Source organism: Stegodyphus dumicola, chromosome 4 (genome assembly GCF_044657685.1).
Source record: "Stegodyphus dumicola isolate Sdum_Otavi_A_Nest chromosome 4, ASM4465768v1".
NCBI classification, from domain to species: Eukaryota; Metazoa; Arthropoda; class Arachnida; order Araneae; family Eresidae; genus Stegodyphus; species Stegodyphus dumicola.
In genome coordinates this window covers 168,550,841-168,568,950 of record NC_140771.1, presented here as the reverse complement: position 1 = coordinate 168,568,950, position 18,110 = coordinate 168,550,841, and the positions used below count along the sequence as shown (strand labels likewise).

General features: G+C 31.5%; 2 protein-coding genes across 5 annotated transcripts in view; one reads left to right on the top strand and one right to left on the bottom strand.

Moving 5' to 3' along the window:
- Nucleotides 1-4,868, bottom strand: part of lin (protein lines homolog) — a 63,205-nt gene extending 58,337 nt beyond the window's left edge. Inside the window, exon 1 of one of the 2 annotated variants that reach the window (XM_035368630.2) lies at nt 4,514-4,868. In XM_035368630.2, the coding sequence (XP_035224521.1) occupies nt 4,514-4,652 (139 nt within the window). In that variant the 5' untranslated portion in view covers nt 4,653-4,868. The remainder of the gene's footprint in view (nt 1-4,513) is intronic. The other variant, XM_035368631.2, reaches the window with a different exon arrangement.
- Nucleotides 4,869-4,994: 126 nt separating this feature from the next.
- The window catches only part of LOC118190800 (uncharacterized), a 60,148-nt gene continuing 47,032 nt past the window's right edge, over nt 4,995-18,110 (top strand). For 2 of the 3 annotated variants that reach the window (XR_015040827.1, XM_085815756.1), the window contains exon 1: nt 4,995-5,196. Coding sequence is in view for 2 of the 3 variants with exons in the window: in XM_085815756.1 (XP_085671882.1) it covers nt 5,179-5,196 (18 nt within the window). In the remaining variant the exon portion in view is untranslated. The remainder of the gene's footprint in view (nt 5,197-18,110) is intronic. The other variant, XM_085815755.1, reaches the window with a different exon arrangement.

The window sequence follows — 18,110 nt, the reverse complement described above, 5'->3', positions numbered from 1 at the left end:
AATATTATTGTTATATATATGTTTAATATTATATTTATATAAATATTTGCAGAAGGTTAAGCTGTTGTTGGTGGGAGAATGTTGGATTTCATATGACATGAAGTTTATAATTTATGAATCTTTTCATTTAATTTTATTTAGTTAATTTTTTTTAGTTTTGTTTCTTGCATGTGGCAATCGAAAGATGTGGAATATTTAAAGCTTTGAACGAAAGTTGTGTGTTGAATTCCATGACGATAGTGACTTGAATATTTTAGTTAGTTTTATGATGCTGAATACGCATAATTTGCTATTCTGTTTACGTTTAAAACTGACTTTGCAGTGCTCTGATTTGATATGTGTATACATTTCTTTACTCAATAATTATTTACAAGAATTGTTCATTCTATATTTTATGATGAATTACATATATATAGGACTATGCTTTTACTTGCAAAGCTGTTGAACTTTGTTTTACTCATCTAGTATTTTATCATCTCATTTTACTATTATCTTTACATAAAATAACTGCGTTTCACTACTGCAAAACTTAAAAGTTACTATTCTGTTTACATTTAAAAATCACATTTTAGTGCTTTCATTTAGTGCGCCTAAAAATTCTCCAAATTTTGAAGACCAAAATAGTTTGGCGCCAACTTACCCCGCTTATGGAATTTTAGCCAGAAATGTATATATGTATGCATGTGTTCATGTAAGCATGTATATATAGTATATATTTAATGGGCAGGTGCTTTATTAATAGCCATTAGATGTTTTTATTTTATTTGGCTTATAATTCCTTACTAAATGTAGTATTTCATCTCGATGTACTCCATCTTTGATATGATTTAAATCAAATTCCTCATCATTATAATTTGCTTCCGATAGCGAAGAAAGTGACACAGAGGTTATTGAAAACGAAAAAATTTCGATTGACAAATTAGTCAGTATTCTCGACACAGCAATTATAGGACTTGAACAGCGGAACTTTGTAACTGAACAAGAAATTTTGGCTGTTTATAGAATTAAAGAGAAAGTATTATCACATAAAAACGAAGCAACTTAAACCACTTACATTGAAAGAAATGTTTAACAAAGTAAACAAATAAATATTAAGCTTTTTTTTTTTTTTTTTTTTTTTTTTTGTAAATTTTGATACCCTTTAGATTATAATTGTTCTTTATTTCATAAATTACGGTTTCATATTTTTAATTTTATAATTTCTGCATACCATCTTACCAGATTTAAACTGATGATCTATAATCCGGAAAAATCGATAATACAGAATCGCCGAAGTCCCGACGAGTCCGGATTAACGACTTTTGACTGTAGTATGTAAACAGGAATGGCACTGAAAAATCGCCAATTTTCACAAGGGGTACCCTGAAATATATTTTTACTCTTATATCTATATTTAACATAACATATATAAATATATATATATATATATACTATCAAATATTATAGCATAAATGTTTCAGAAAGAAGGCAGTCTGTGATAATCTAGTTGCTTTCATTTCATTAGTAATGAAACACATTTTCAGGTCGAACTTTTTAAATCTACCCCAGGAGAATAATTAATACTAGGAATCTGGAGTATGTAGATTTCAGATGAAGATGGATTTCCACTCATCTTTTGTTCACAGAAATTATTAATTTCTTCAATTATTATGTTCATTAGATTATCAAAAACAAATTGGGAAAAAATCAATTTCATTCACATAACTTTGAATTAAGTTTATTTCTACAATTCCCATAAATTCATATGGCTTCAATTACTTAGCAGATCAAGTTCACGACAGAATAGCCACTGTTCTGCTGGATTGTGAAAGTAAAACAAACTTCCAATTCAGTCTCAAAGAAAATTTCAGTATCAAAATTGCTACTAACTTAAATCTAGAGTTTTCGGTATCAAAATAGTCACTCATAGGCTTTACAATGGGTGGCAGGGGCATAATAGAAAAATACCCAAAATTCTTTTCGGAACACTTAAATATGTTAAAACTAATTCACCTAATTATGAAGTAATTTGATATTTTTTTAGCATTGTCACCGAATAAACTGAATTTAATTTCGTTATTATCTATACCACTATATGTATTATTTTCAATTTCATGGTCATGCTCTGTTTGTCCAATGTCAAAAATACTTAAGATTGTAGGCTCTGCTTTTATAATTAATTTTACATTTTGTTCTTTTCAGGTGTTAATCTGATTTACTTAATATACATTGAAGTAATTTCAGCGTGATAAAACCTTAGCAACATTTTTATTGAAAAGATAGCTTATACTATATTAATTCCTATTTTATGATGAGTTAGCCACTCATATAGTTATCCTAAGTCTGGTCTTATATAGGATGCAGTTTTTATTGTTAAAAAAGCCATCAAATAAATTGTTAGCGACATTTGAAATCTGACATTACAGAATGGGTAACTAAGTCTGCAAATTTTGGAAGCTTAAATGCAGTGGCTGCTTTAAAAAGTAAGTACTCAGACCACTTAATAGAGATACTAATGTAATTTAAGAAAGTATGAATTCATGAGTGGACTAAATTTAGAAATAATCTATGTTTAATTTTAAGATTAGATCACTTTGGAATCAAGTGTTTCTCCATTAACCAGGATATCTGCAAAAATGCATTGAAGCCCTTGTATTCAGATTTCATTGCAGCCTGGCTAATGATGCCTGATGATGGTTAATGATCATCGAGCTCAGGTTCAAATCTCAGACATACATATTTATAAGTGTATTTACTGCCTATGTGGCATAGAGGGACTCAAAATACATGTTCTGCTAAAAGTCCTCCTGTGTGGTTTGGTAACAACAGAAGAGTGGCAGACTATCAGATACATTCTCCTGGATATTCTTGATCAAAATTGGTATAAAACTGTGTAGTTAGTGGGGTGGGACTATATCTGTACAATCAATGGTGAAATTCTGATGTCTCACTTACTTCTTTCCTGTCCTGTGGATCTTCATTTCATATTTAAATAACATAATATCAGAATGAAACTTTATAATCACACAATTTCTCAAAGTTAGCAATCATAAAAAAACAAGTATATTATAATAACAACCTACTGGATATGCTTTACAAATATCTTAAAAAGTTTTAAAAAAGAAACGATTAATGATTATAGTGTGAACTCTAGTTTAAGTGTAGATTTTCCTAAATATCATTTTGTCCGATTCGAATTGGCATAATACTAGATGATAAAGATGGATCAGATTCAGATTTATAGAGTACTAGATGATAGATTAATGGATGAACTGCTGATTACAATATGGTTGCTGTTTTAACAAGTAAGTACCCAAGCCACTTAACAGAGTACAGAATAGCTTGTCTTAGACATAATGTAATTTAAGGCATTATGAATCTATTAGCAGGTTAAATTTGGAAATAATTTACTAAATTTCAAGCTGGATCATTTTGAAACTTAACTCTGATATGTCTTCATTTAAGACATACATTATTATTCTTATACAGCTGCACAAGAGCCTTGGTTTAGACGTATGCCTTCATATTATATTTGAATAACATAATATTAGATGAAACTTTTGATTAAACAAAGTTTTCAGAGTCATAAAATACAAGTAAATTATAACAGCAATCTATTGGATAATAGAGGCTTAGCAAACACAGGATCAAGGTACACCAAACTTTTGTTACAAAATTTTAGAATGAAATGTTTTCCGTGGCAAATAGGAAGGAGCACAAAATCTTCAGTTGTTCCTGTGTGCTGAAAACCCTAGCTATGGTTCTGTTGGATGATGGCTAATAAAAATCTTGAATTTAAAAAAAAAAAAGAAATCAGAAAGGATTAGAATGTGAACCCTAGCTGATATCTGCAATTTCCTAGTCATCCTCCTGTCAGATTTTAATTGATATAGCATTGGATGATGAGAAAAAAATATTATATCAATCTGAATTGGGCCGGACTGGAGATTATGATGCAGTGGCTGCTTTAATAGTTAAATACCTAGGCCACTAAACAGAAATATGAATATTAGTTCAAAACAGTTTGAATCTATCAGTTCACTAAATTTGGAAGTAATCTGCTGGGCTTAAATCAAGTTTAATTACTCCGGAGCTCACCTCTAGTACTTATTCATACATTCAACAAATTAATTAGAATTTCCACAAGGGTTAGATGTTCATTTTCATTTTGCATCTGAATAATACATCAGATGAAATGAAATGATTAAATGAAGTTCTCAAATATGGAACTCATAAAATAAAAGAATAGAGTAACGGTAAAGTGTTGGTTAATGCTTAATGACTCAAAATTTAAAAAAGAAATCAAAGGATTACAATATGAATTCTAGCTTTAGTTTGTCCCTAGTCGTGCTTTTCATCATAGTAAGGTTGGCATAATGCTAGTTGCTACACACAATCGAACAGTAAGGATACATACTATTGAATTGATAACAGTTAATTACTTAATAGTAATTTTTAAAAAAATTAAGAAGGCTAGGATTAAACCTTTTTTTTTTTTTTTAACTCAGTTAATTCATGAAAAAGACATGCCTACCATCGGTGCTTTCGAAGCTAGCATGGTACACCGACAGAAATACATCCTTCGCGACAGCGTGTGTTGAATTCATACATAAACATTTATTTAGTCTCATATTTTCATACAGATCAACACCTTTCTCCCAAACTTTAAACATTTCTCAATACTAGTTTTTAATCACACAAAGCATTAAATCCTCAGTCATGATATGGAACACACATCCGAGATTCCGAAACTAATCTACGCGCTAAAGACAAACATGCGCGGTGTACCATTCAATTCCCGACTAAAGCAGAGCAGTCATTTCCCTGATCAAAGACTTTTCCCTTTACTATAAAATTGGATTTTTTTTTTTTTTTGTTTTTTGTTTTGTTTGTTTTCCTTGTCTTTTAATTTTTACATTTTGATCAACTTTGCGATCCAGTTTATATTTACTAAGTGAAAAGAATACAATTCTTTAAGTATTTTGCACATTTTATATTTGCAGGCAAAAAAACCTACTTTGTAGTGCAAAAAGAAGCCATTCCTATTTTTTTCCTGTTCCATAAGTTTCTGATAGTGTCCTTTATGATGCTTTATGTACTGTTTGTAGTTTGTATGGTAATATAGATGAGTAGCTTGCGAAATAAATTTTCTATTAAGAGCTTACCGATTTTATTTATAGAAGCATCATTATTTCAAAAATGTCTTTATTACTTTTGGTATGTTGCCTTTTTGTCCCTAAAACTTTGTTTTTAAAAAACTGTGTCCTCTTAATCTCATATGTGATATGAGATCTATGAAATATATTTATTTAATTAAGTATAATCATAAACTAGGCATAATAAAACAGTGACTACTTTGTTGTTAAAAGAATCTGTGGGGAAAGTGCAGAATCACCCACTGCTTGGCGCGTTTTTAAGAATTGCACATACTCAGTATCCATGTCCACATCGACCTATTTTCACTTAAAAAAACATCCCAGAATGCACAAAAATGGCATTGCGCACTCCCTTGACTTTATCCATGTACACATCGACCTATTTTCACTTAAAAAGTCAAAGAAAATTGACAAAAATCCAATTCCTCTTACTCTTGAAAAAAGCGCCAAACAAATGAGTGGAACATTCTGCACTTTACCCAATATCATTTTTAAAAAAGCCAAAAACTGATGCTTTTAATATTACGTCACATTATTCTTGACGTTTTTTCAAATGTCAAATTTGCATATTATAAAATCTGCTGCTTCCTCCCCCCCCCCGAAAAAAAAAAGATTTTTTGAAACATTAGGTAAATTCTTGGTGTTTCCTTTGCTAAGACTTCTTAATGTTTCTTAAAATGGGCAATGATCAAAATTACCATTGTCTAAAAATACGTTTTTTTGCTTCAATTATTAAATTAAAATGTTAATGTAATTGCGTGAATTCAGGTTTTCATTACTTCTTTTATAACATTTTTATAATTTGTCTGAATATAAAAAATATAATGTTGCTTAGATCATAGAATATATTGCTTATAATTTACGGTTCTCAAATTTCTTTCATCATTACTTTTATTAATAGTTTGTTGACATAACAGTTGACTTTTTATTTTAAATTTTATGCAAATTTTCTGCATTACTTAAACATTTAATCTAACTGAAATCTGAATTTGTTGTAACAAAAACTCTATAATAAAAGTAATTGTACAATTTATATATAAAAATTTGACTACATGGCAAGTACTTAAATACTGATTTCAATGTCTTTAAATGTAATTATTGTAAAGTTTAGATATATTCTTATAAACATACATTCTTATTCTATTATGATGTTTAGATATATAGAACAGAAGGCGTACTTTGTGCTTACGACTCAGTCAATCACTTGTGGCAAGATAACTTATGTTAACAATTAAATTCAAATGTAAAATTTAAATTTCAAATAAACTAGTAGCCAAAGGCTACACAAAACAACTGAATGCAAAGTTGGCTCAAAACTAAACCTGCATGGAATTCAACTATCAACAGCTATAATGAAAGATTGAAAACTACAAATCTTATCTTATCTAACAACGTGGCCTCGAAAGCAAAACACGGTTTGTTTTGTAAACTAAAAACTTCATTTGCATCCTGGTGAGAAAACGGACAGGGAAAGTGACAGTAAAGATGCCAAACATAAAATAACTCTGGTTACAAAATAAAGGAACCTTACTTTGTTCCTTATTAATTATTCACTATATAAAATAGTGTAATGCATTTTTGTTTGCATCATATACAAATTATTTATTTAATTTTAATGCTTTCCAAAACTGAACAGTATTTGGCAAACTTTTCGACCTATAGATATAACACTTCTTCACTTCAGAAATAAGATTTATTTCCTAAGAAATCAGTTAATTTCATGTGTTAAACATCACTCAATTGCTGTTGGAAAGACTTTTTCAGAATGAAAAAAGTGAGGTAACTAGAAATATTATTACCACAACTTTAAACCATTGTTATGTAAAACTTTTATATAAAAATCAGGGCTGTGGAGTCAGAGTCATGGAATCAGAGTTGGGCAGATTTTGGGCTAAAAGGAGTAGGAGCTGGAGTTGCTAAAAACAGCTCGACTCAAGACTCCAGATTTTGTTGGACAGTTTGAATTTGAAATAAAATTAAAGTGAATTGAAAAAAAAAAAAAATAATAATAATAATGACAAACTGAATTATTATTTTTATTTATGGACTATATATATTAGTAAATAGTTATTTTCAATTTTATTCACATATTAATAAATAAATATATAGAGAGAGGAGGATGGATGTGATATTTGTCATTAGTGATTAAACATTTAGTTACAAATCTCACTGGTAAATTTAGGTAAAAAGCAATAGCATCAAGAAACTGATGCCATTCTTAGGAAGTGAGCAGGAAAAGGAGCTATTATTGATCAAGCAATGCAATGAGGAAGTACATATTTGATGATGTAGAGGTTGTTAGAATTAAGAACTTTTTTAGAAGATCTAGATAACCCTAATGTTTCACTAACAGGAAGACTGTGGAATGATCTTTCAGAATTGGAAACTCTTCTTTCTTTCCACGAAAAAGCTACAATCTGAAGAATTAAGAGGAGGCAAGAATCGAAGAATGCAATGTTTGTTCTCTCTGGAATCGAGGGTTTATTGCAGAAGGAATCATTTCTTCAATGAAGAAAAGAGAAACTAGTTTGCTAGACAATGAGAACTTGCTGCATTCAATATATATAGATCCAAAACACCGAATGTTGTTTGATAACGAACAAATTAAGAAGGCAAAGATAATATCTATGAACTTTCAATGAGAATGAAATTATTTTGAGAATAATTGGAATCATCACAGTCAAATTGCAGACATAGCAACTGAGTTTCTATTATCCGCTTTCAGTGATGAATTAGATGTTGAGAAATATTTTTGAATAGTATTGAAAATGTTAAGGCAAAACGAATGAAAATAAAGAACCAAGAGCCTTTAGATATGAAAATGGAAAATACAAACTAGATTTCTACATGGCCCCTGAAGAAATAGAGAAATATGATTGCTCTTGCAAGACACCTGTTTTAGAACTTATAAAAATCTATCCTGAAATGTTAAAAGATGTAGCCCTTAAACACTAACAGTAACAGCTCTTTTTCCTACTCAAATCAGTGTAGAAAGGTTCTCAGCTCTGAATATATCAAATCGGATCTATGGTCCTCCAACAAAAAAGATCTTGCCGAAGCTATACTGTTTCTTTGAATTAACTAATGCCAGTTTTTCTGTTTCATAATAAATGCTAATTAATACAAATCATTTGCTATGGCATCATTTTTTGGCTAATCTTTGGAATGTGGTAACAGGTAGTTTGGTGACATTTTGGTAAGGCGATAGAAGTTACTAGTTAGGACATTAGTAGTGTACATGGATAAAGTCAAGAGTGTGCGCAATGCCATTTTTGTGCAATTCTGGGATTGTTTTAAGTGAAAATAGGTCGACGTGTACATGGATGATACTGTGTATGTACAATTCTTAAAAACGCGGCAAGCAGTTTGCGATTCTGCACTTTCTCCCAATTTCGCACCTAATCTTCATCATGATTAAGCATTTTTGTTCCATAAAAGTTCTAGTATAAGCGTAATTCGGCTAGCAGATTGTTGGAAAAAATGTTGAGTTAAAAAAAAAAAAAAAACATGCCTTTACTTTGTGAAAACTAAATGGCATCCAAAACAAAACTAGCAGGTTGCTGTAGCAGGGTTGGTTGTCAAATTTTCCCCAAAAAATCGCCAAGTTACCATAATCCAAAGATTAACCCATTTTTTTTTCTGTAGCACTATTACTTATTTTATATTTAAAAAATAAGCTGTAACCCATGTGTTAATATATGTTTACACACATATAATTTATTTATAAATTATTATTTAAGAAATATTGATTATATTATCTCCTAATATAAATTTAGTAGAATGTATCAAAAAAGAGGGTATCCATATGTAGGAATTTTAATTCCGAAAATTGTGTTTTTGAACTTCTTACATATGGGTACCTTCTTTTTTGATACATTCTACTAAATTTATATTAAGAGATAATATAATTAATATTTCTTTAGTAAATAAATTATTATTATCTTACTTGCAGCTATTGCGCAAGTATTAGAAAAGCTTGTTTTCGAACTCGGTGAATTTTAGATCATTCAATATTTACACACACATGTATATGTATATGAGAGAGTTGGAGTCTTTAAAGTTCCAGGAGTCGAAGTCTGTCGTTTTCCCTACCAACTCCACAGCCCTGATAAAAATGATGTGGCTAGCTACAGCAGTGTAAAGCGTAGAAGAATAAAAGTAACATTACTTTTCAAAATATTTCATTTAACTCATAATTAAAAACAGTCTTTTTTTTCTTCATTAAAACAAGCTAATTTTTGTTACCTGATTGTAAAAGGACAAACAAAATATAGGGATCTGTATTTAAGAATAGAAAACAGTATTTATGAATAGAAAATAATGCTGGCTAGCAGAGGAAGGATGCCTTCATAAAGGACTTTTTAAGAGAAACTGGCTCAGATTCATATTACACGTAAGGAAAACCACAAAAACTTCCATATAGCCAGCCTGAACTACCAGTGTTCAGTGGCTTATCACTTCCCCCACTAGATGATTCCAATGACTGTTCGAATCTTTTGCAGAAATCATCAGTTGTGACATTGTTGTGTATTATTACCATTGGTATAAAATTTACTCATTATAATTTAATTTTAGCTTTTAAATTATAATCATAAATTACTTGTAATAAATTGAGTGATTAAAAATACACACTTCTTAATATTATTACTATTTATATAATTTAATTCATAAAAAGTATTTTTAACATAGGTACAAAATTTACTTATAATAATTTAATTCAATTTCCTTCAATCTAAAATATTTTTTTTATTTATATCTTAACAACAGAATCTAAGAAAATAAAGTAACATATACTAGATTTAAATGCATTTATTAACCTTTTGTAAATTTCATTACTCATAACATAAAAATTAACCTTCTTTAGATTTAAAATATTAACTAAATACTAATATAATATAAATATAAACTAACTACTTAAAATATTAATTAATATTTAATATATTAATATAATTAATATTATATTTTGTAATTTAAAATATTAACCTTTCGTAAATTTCATTACTCGTAACATAAACACTGCCATAAATTCATCTATGGCAGTATTTCAGGAATTTATCATAGCTGTACTAAGCGTTGAAAATTAGAGAATGACTGTTTTTTTGCAGTATTCTAATTAAGAGTTTATTTTTTAGGATTGTTATTTAGTCTAGATATATTTACCTTTAATGGTTTTTGTCTGATCGCCAGAGTCTGGTACACCTTGGGGACAAAAGTTTGTTGCCAAATCAAAAAATTGCCGAAAGGACTAATATTAAAGCTGTACCAAATTTGTCCATTCCTAAAATCATAATAGCTGTTAGTTTAATCATTTTTAGAAAACTTTCATTTTCATGTTCCAAAATTATGAAAGGACTTTTGTATCATCTGTTATGGTGAAAAATTAAACTATATTATTATTAAATTGCATAAATGTAATATTATTAAAACATGTGCTAATTTATTTGTAGAAGTGCATGCTTATATATATTTGTACGTATATGTGAAATGAACATAAATTCACATACTGATAAACATTAAAAAAGTTCATTGATTTAAATATTCAGTTAAAACTTTTAAACAAGATTTAATATCCATGGGACAACTGCAGAATGTATAGTTTTTCAAATAAAAAAATTTCATATACAGTACAAGGTCCGAGATCCGGAATGATCTAAAATCCGGACATCAAAGCCACCAACAATCTTCTTTTTTTGTTGTTGTATGCTTTATACAATACACACTTGTTTTTTTTTTTTTTTTCTCCCTCTCTTCCCACAGTAAAACGTGCAGACAATCCCAATTCTTAATTTCACTTCGGCACTAAATAAAATACCTCATCATGATACTGTTACAATGTCGAACAATTTGGCTTCGTAGCTGCTTGGCATACATCTCAAATTGAAACATTCTACATAGAAACATCCTTGATTTTAAACCTACTATTTTATATTCTTGACACCGACCTGGTGAATCATTACTTATTATATTTTGCTCTCATCCCCACGTTTATCAACAGGTCCGCGCCACCAATAGGTGCAAGGTTGTGCAGTGGCATGTCAAAAAAGCACCAGGCAATTATTAAAACAAGCAGTTCGTCTCGCTGCCTGTCTGAACAGGAAAATTCTTGTTTTATTTGAATGCCGCTATGGGGGTTGACTCGGGTAAAACCTGAGAAGCTACTGATTAGGATCTGTACCTTGGCAGCCACGGATGTTTAAAATCAGTCTCCACAGGACTAGAGTCATCACTGGCGATGGCTGTTTCAGGCTCGGCAGGGACCGTATGGTACTGTCTTGTCCGTTCCATTGTTTATGGTGAAGCTATATAGTCCGATATTCATGACTGGACACCCGGACGGTTCAGACAAGCGGAACACCCCTGTCGATGGAGTTGATGAATTCGGCGAATCTTTAAACTGCTTGAGATTTCTAGTGGGTGCCTGGAGCCTCAAAACTGTGTATTCATATCCTTCTTTGGTTTCTCCCTGGGGGCGCCTAAAGCCAACATCTGTATACCATGGTATAGTGTTAGTAGGCCGGATTGGTAGCTTGGTCTGTCTGAGAGTGTTTAAGTGACTTCATTTATCTGTCCGGGTTTGGGGTTCCTGTTGATGGCAGATGTTTTACCATGCCTCCAGAACGGGAACAGGGAACGTTAAGTATCCCTGTCGATCCAGTCTTAGCTCGTCAGTTTGACCGATAGGAGAGCGGCCTCTTGGGTCGTCTCTAGGGGTTGGGGCGTTTAGCTGCGTTAAGGCAGTTTGCCAGATCTGAGCGCCTATTCCTCCTTGCACACTGACTTATTTGACTGAAAGTTATAACTAGGGCAGGAGTTCGTCTCTGGTGTTCCCTTCTATCTTATTTGAATGTGAAAATACTTGATGCCAATGCGTATGTAAGGGTAGATGCATTCGACAAATTGCTTAATCCTTATTTTGTGTTTGCTGTTGCAACTGCAGTAATTTGTGCAACATTTATATTTTTTGTGATTGCTTGTTTCTATTTTTCTACATAGAAAAGGTAAGTGAAGTTACATATGATGTTACAAATTAAAATGTAAACTTAGGTTAACATTTTAATTCGGAAAAGCAACAATTTGAGCATAATTACTCGAAAACTGTTTGCCTCTCATGTTTGAACTATTGTCGTATTCTTGGCCGCGTAAATTACTAATATCTAAACCATTTTCCTTTTTAATAAGAATGTTTTTCGTCCTCCACCGTTGTATCTGTTCTAATACAAAATACTAAAACTTTTATTCAATACTCAAGTCTGTATTTTCTAAATTAAGATATTTCATAGAAATTGGTGTCTGCTCTTGATTACTGGCATCAGGGGTATAATCATGTAAAACAGAAAAATGCTTTGCCTGCTTGACCTTATTTAAAATAATTATCCCCTAATAAGCTAATTGGTGTATTTTGAATTTTATCTCCAAGATAATGAAGCATATTTTTTAGTTTGAATTTTATTAATGTATAAGACATTATAAGGTCAAATTTTGTGACCATTTCCATACACTTTAAAAAATTATTATTGCTTTTGAATAATTTTTTACTGGAACCACGTAAGGCTAAGTTTTGTTTGGCCAAAAACTGCAGGGCATAGATAAATCTTTCAATAACGTCGCGCCAATGCTTAGTCTCTTTTTTCAATAAAATTTGAAATTCCAAATTAACAGGTTTATTCTTTCGTAATCGTTCTAGAAAATCAGATTAACTCTTTAGTTGTTTGGCAAGAGTCGACAAATAAACATCTAAAAAAATTTATGTCCCATTTTTATCTTTTGGTAAACTGAAACTCGAAACCAGGTTTGGCTACTATCCAGGACCATTTTCTATTAAGGCTTGAGCTTGGGATGGCAGTAATGGACTTAGGCGTTATCCGGAATCATCAGGCATATCTACTGTAGAAATTGTAGATTTCAATAGTATTTCTTCTGGATCTTTTTGAACGGCTGCATTGATGTTAAAGTTAATTTCTGGGTGAAAACACTTTCTCTTTCTGATTATTAGAATTTTTCTCTTTCTGACATTTTCTGTATTTATTAGAACACTTTCGCTTTTTGATTATTTTGGTAATTTCAATGGTAGCTGAGATGTAGATGAAAAACTAATGCTAGTAGCGTAAGCTTGGGAATTCTTTGGGTTTTGGAAAAACATGAGTTATTTAAAGTTCTGGTTTATTAAGTCTTCCTCTTGCTTTCTTTTTCTTCATTACATTCTGATACTCGTACAGTTTTTTCTGTTTTTCTTCCGACATCTGGGGAAAAATAAAAATGGAACTTCTGAAAAAGTTAGTATATCTTAAACCATTGCTTGGAAAATATATGAACTATTAGATCAATGCCAAATAATTCAAGGAGGTGCTGGTACTCTTTTGTTTATTTAAGTAAATAAATCAAATTTAAAGCATGCATTTTCCTTCGGTTTTTCGTATAGCTAAAAATCGGAAAATGGCCAGTTTTTTATTTCAGAATACCTTGTATATTTTTATTCCACTTCAAACTTCAAATAGGTAAATTTTAAATTCAGTGGTACTCCATAAATATGTCAATCCTTTCTTCTCGAAAGATAATAATTTTTAGTTTAATAAACAAATGGCTCATGTAAAAAAATGTTTTTTGAGTAATTATGCTCAAATCATTGCTTTTCTGAATTAAAAAGCTGTCCTATGTTTAACATAATATGTAACTATACTTTCCTTTTTTTATGTAGAATAACAATAAGCAATCTTGAAAAAAAATCACAAAGAAAGATAAATGTTGCACAAATTACTACGATTGCAACAGTAGACACAAAATAAAGACTAAGCAATTTGTCGAACACATCTACGGTGCCCCCTGTACCCTTACATACGAATCAGCATCACGTATTTTCGTTCATGTATTTACAAGATCAGCTCAACTTATGTCAAAAACTGCAAAAAGTAGTAACTGTTAAAAATCAAAAAGATATAAATAATGTAGATTTTGTGCATGAACTGCAGTTCTTGCAAACTTTTGGAGGAAATGTAGCGTCGCCGATTAAAACTCTAAGCTATATACAGAACAAAGTCTTTAATCTGGACGTCCATAATCTGAAATGATCTATAATCCAGACCTAAAGCTACAATCTTTCTGCGCATGCTCATTTAATGTATAACGGACGGTATAAGCTAGGCTAAAATTATCTATTTCAGTTAATGTTCTATTTGGATCTGGCTTATTATTTTTTGCAGACTGTTAGAGCAATTTTATAAAAAGTAAGTTTGAAAACTTTCGATTATGTCTAAAAGAGTTTCCAATTCTAAAGCTGTCAAAGGATCTAAAAAGCGAAAGCACGATTCGATGTACTGCTTCCAATAGTGAAGAAAATGACAGAGAAGTTATTGAAAACAAAAAAAATTTCGATTGACAAGTTAGTCTGTATTATCGACACAGCAATTACAGGACTTTAACAGGGGAACTGAAGAAGAAATTATGTCTGTTTATAGAATTAAAGGGAAAGTATTAGCACAGAAAAATGAAGCAACTTAAACTTACATTGAAAGAAATGGTTAATAAAGTAAACAACTAAATATTAAGCTTTTTTTTTTTTTTTTTTTTTGTAAATTTTGATACCTTTTAGATCATAATTGCTCTTTATTTTATAAATTATGGTTTCATATTTTTAATTTTATAATTCTGCATGCCATCTTACCAGATTTAAATTGATGATCTATAATCCAGAATCGCTGAAGTCCCGACGAGTCCAGATTAAAGATTTTGTACTGTATTTTTAATTCTGTATGTGGATGATGCTTTATTGCTTTGTGAGAAACAGGAAATATTATTTGAAATTGTAGATGACCTGAGGAAGAAGTTTGAAGCATTTGTTTTGTTGCAACAATTTGTGAAACAGGATGTTTTATTCTAAAGCAAATGGCTCAATCTTCATTTATTCAGAATGCTATTTAAGTCTACACTGAAATGGTTTCACTTCAAATATTATATTAGCAAGTTCTAATGCTGTAGCTGCAGATTCTGGTACAATCCTGTCATTAGAATCCAATCCATTAACCCTGCAATGGAGGGGCCGGCGTACAGAGTACGCCAATGTCATCTTTTGGGCTGTAATTTTTAGACAACCTCTTCCTGAGCTTCCTCCCTTCCTCTACCCTCTTAGAAACATTCCATGAGTGCAATGCACCTGGTATTTCTGGTCAGTCTGGTTTTCGCCTTCCTTCCGAAAGCAGTTATTGTGAACATGTCGCGTAGGCGAACGCAGTACGCCGCTCCTCCAAGTATGTACAGAAAGAAAATTGTACCTCCTGAAGATTATTTGCGCGTTTTAGAAGGAGTCTCGGTTGATAAAGACTCCGACAATTTGGATAACGCATTTGATGTCAATGAATCGGAAGTCATCGAACATTCTGATCATGAAAGTGACTCAGAAATTGAGGGAAATGTTTCTAAACATCCTCATTTTCCTCCCTCAAATGATGTTTCCCCAACAAATGACGATTTTAGTGATATTGAAAATGACATGAGTGATTTAAAGTATGAGGACTTTTTTGTAAAAACAATTTACAAAAAGAAGAAAGTTGGAGGAAAGTTTCTGAAAGAAGAAAAGGAAACTTATAAGTGGAATAAAGTTCCCCTCAAGAGCAAATTCGCCAGAAGGCCTCAAAAAAATTTGATGAAAAAAATATGCCCAAGTGCCAAAACTTGTGACGATATAAATGATGAGCTTTCTGCTTTTCAGAAAATAATAAATACAAATATGATTGATGCTATCTTACAATATACAAATATTTATCTCAAATTGTAACAGGACTGCAGATAATCTCCAAAACATCTCAAAGAGATGCATGTATGATACTAATAGAGCAGAAATGTTGGCCATTTTAGGAATTTTATTCTTATTAGGATGCAAAAAACTGTCAAAACTCAATTTGGAGGAAGCATGTGCAAAAGACGGTACTGGAATTGAAATTTTGCAAGGAGTCATGGGTCTCAAGCGATTCAGAAACCTGTGTGCTGCTATTAGATTCGATGATAAAGGCACAAGGTATGTGCGAAGAAAAACTGATAAGCTTGCTGCACTAAGAGAATTTTTTGAATCTTTCAATCAGAACTGTCAAAACTTTTATACACCAGGTGACAAACTCACAATCGACGAGAAGTTGGAACCCTTTCGCGAGAGGTTCTCTTTTATTCAATTCATCCCCAACAAGCCCGCGAAGTATGGTCTGAAAATTTTGCAGTTGTTGTCTCACGAACGTTTTATACATTGAAGCTTGAAATTTACTGTGGCAATCAACCCCCAGGACCTTACGAGGCTTCTAATTCAAGTATTGACATTGTCAAAAGGCTAATTGGTGCGTACGAAGGTTCCAACCGTAACCTGACGACCGATAATTGGTATACAAGCTACCCGCTAACTCGATATCTTCTTACCAAACGTATAACACTTGTGGGCACGCTGAAAAAATATAAAAAGGAAATTCCAAATGAATTCCAGCCATCAAAAACCAGAGAAGTCGGCAGTTCACTGTTTAGTTTTCAAAAGGATATGACAATTGTTTCATATGCTACGAAAAAAAATAAGTGTGGGATACTGCTCAGTACTTTACACGATGATGCAAAATTGACCAGGAAACGAATAAACCTCAAATAATCCTGGATTATAACAAATGTAAAGGCGGAGTTGATACCGTAGACCAACTTTATAGTAATTTCACCGTCGCTCGAAAAACCCAGAGGTGGGCAATGGCAATATTTTTTGCACTGCTAAACGTAGCGGGCATAAATTTGCAAGTGCTCTCGAACTTCTCCAAACCTGATGCAATCATCAAGTTTAGAAAATATTTTTTTGAAAACTCTAGCTACATCTTTGATGAAACTACATCTTCAGAATCGTCTGAAAATGCCATTTCTCCTGTCGCATTCCAAAGCTATTATTAGAAGGCTGGTAACAACAGAAGTGGACAAGACAGCCGAAAGGGACGAGGAACCACTTGCAATAAAGATCAAAGGACGCTGCGCTGAGTGCGGTAGAATGAAGAATAACTACACTACCATAAAATATTCTGAGTGTTCTATGTTTACCTGCAAAAATCATCTGGGCAAGACAGTGCAACTTTGCAAACCCTGCTGCAGTAAACAGGGACAATCGGACAATTAAAATAGCAAAAGGTTTTCAATTTTATTCATTTGTGAAATTTATTACTTACCAAACTTTTCTTTACAGAATATTTATAATTTGTAAATTTGATTTATGTTCTTATAATTTTCATAGAGAAAATAATGCAGAATATTGTTTAATTATGTAGAAAGGTAAATTAATTAATAAAGGTAAATTAATTGTTTAATTAGGTAAAAAGGTAGAAGCACTGGAAATTACACTTTCAGTGCTTCTACCTTTTTGAATTAATTAAAAATTCGTAGTTTCCATCTTTACTGCTTTTTTTTCTGTTATTCTTTTTCTTATATCATTTTTACTATGACGAATCACCTTATTAATGCCATGTATAATATTAAATAGTTTCAAACACGAAGCAGAGGCTCGAAAAATGACCTGGCGTACTTCATATGCCGCCCCTCTAAAATTGTACCATACGCCAGCCCCTCCAACTGAGGGTTAATAGAAGGAAAAGCGATTCCTCACAGAGAAGCTATGGTATCACTGATGTTTCTTGCTATCACTACACGTCCAGATATAGCTTTTGCTGTAAATGTGGTTAGTTTATAATCCTAGCTGCCAAGTACACTCTAATGCTGTAAAATATATTTTCAAATACCTAAAAGCTACAACAAACTATGGCATCTATTAGTCTCCAGTGGTTAATGAGCTGGCAAAGTTTGGTTATAAATAATTGCTTTATTTATTCAATTCCCTTTGTTAATAGGTCCTTAATTTTTTCTTCTTCATCAGTGCTGCTTGAAAGTACTTAACGACTAATTCAATGTGCAGAAATGTATATGAAACCCTGTTTACGTTTTACATGTATTTATAGTTTTTATTAGTTAGTGAAA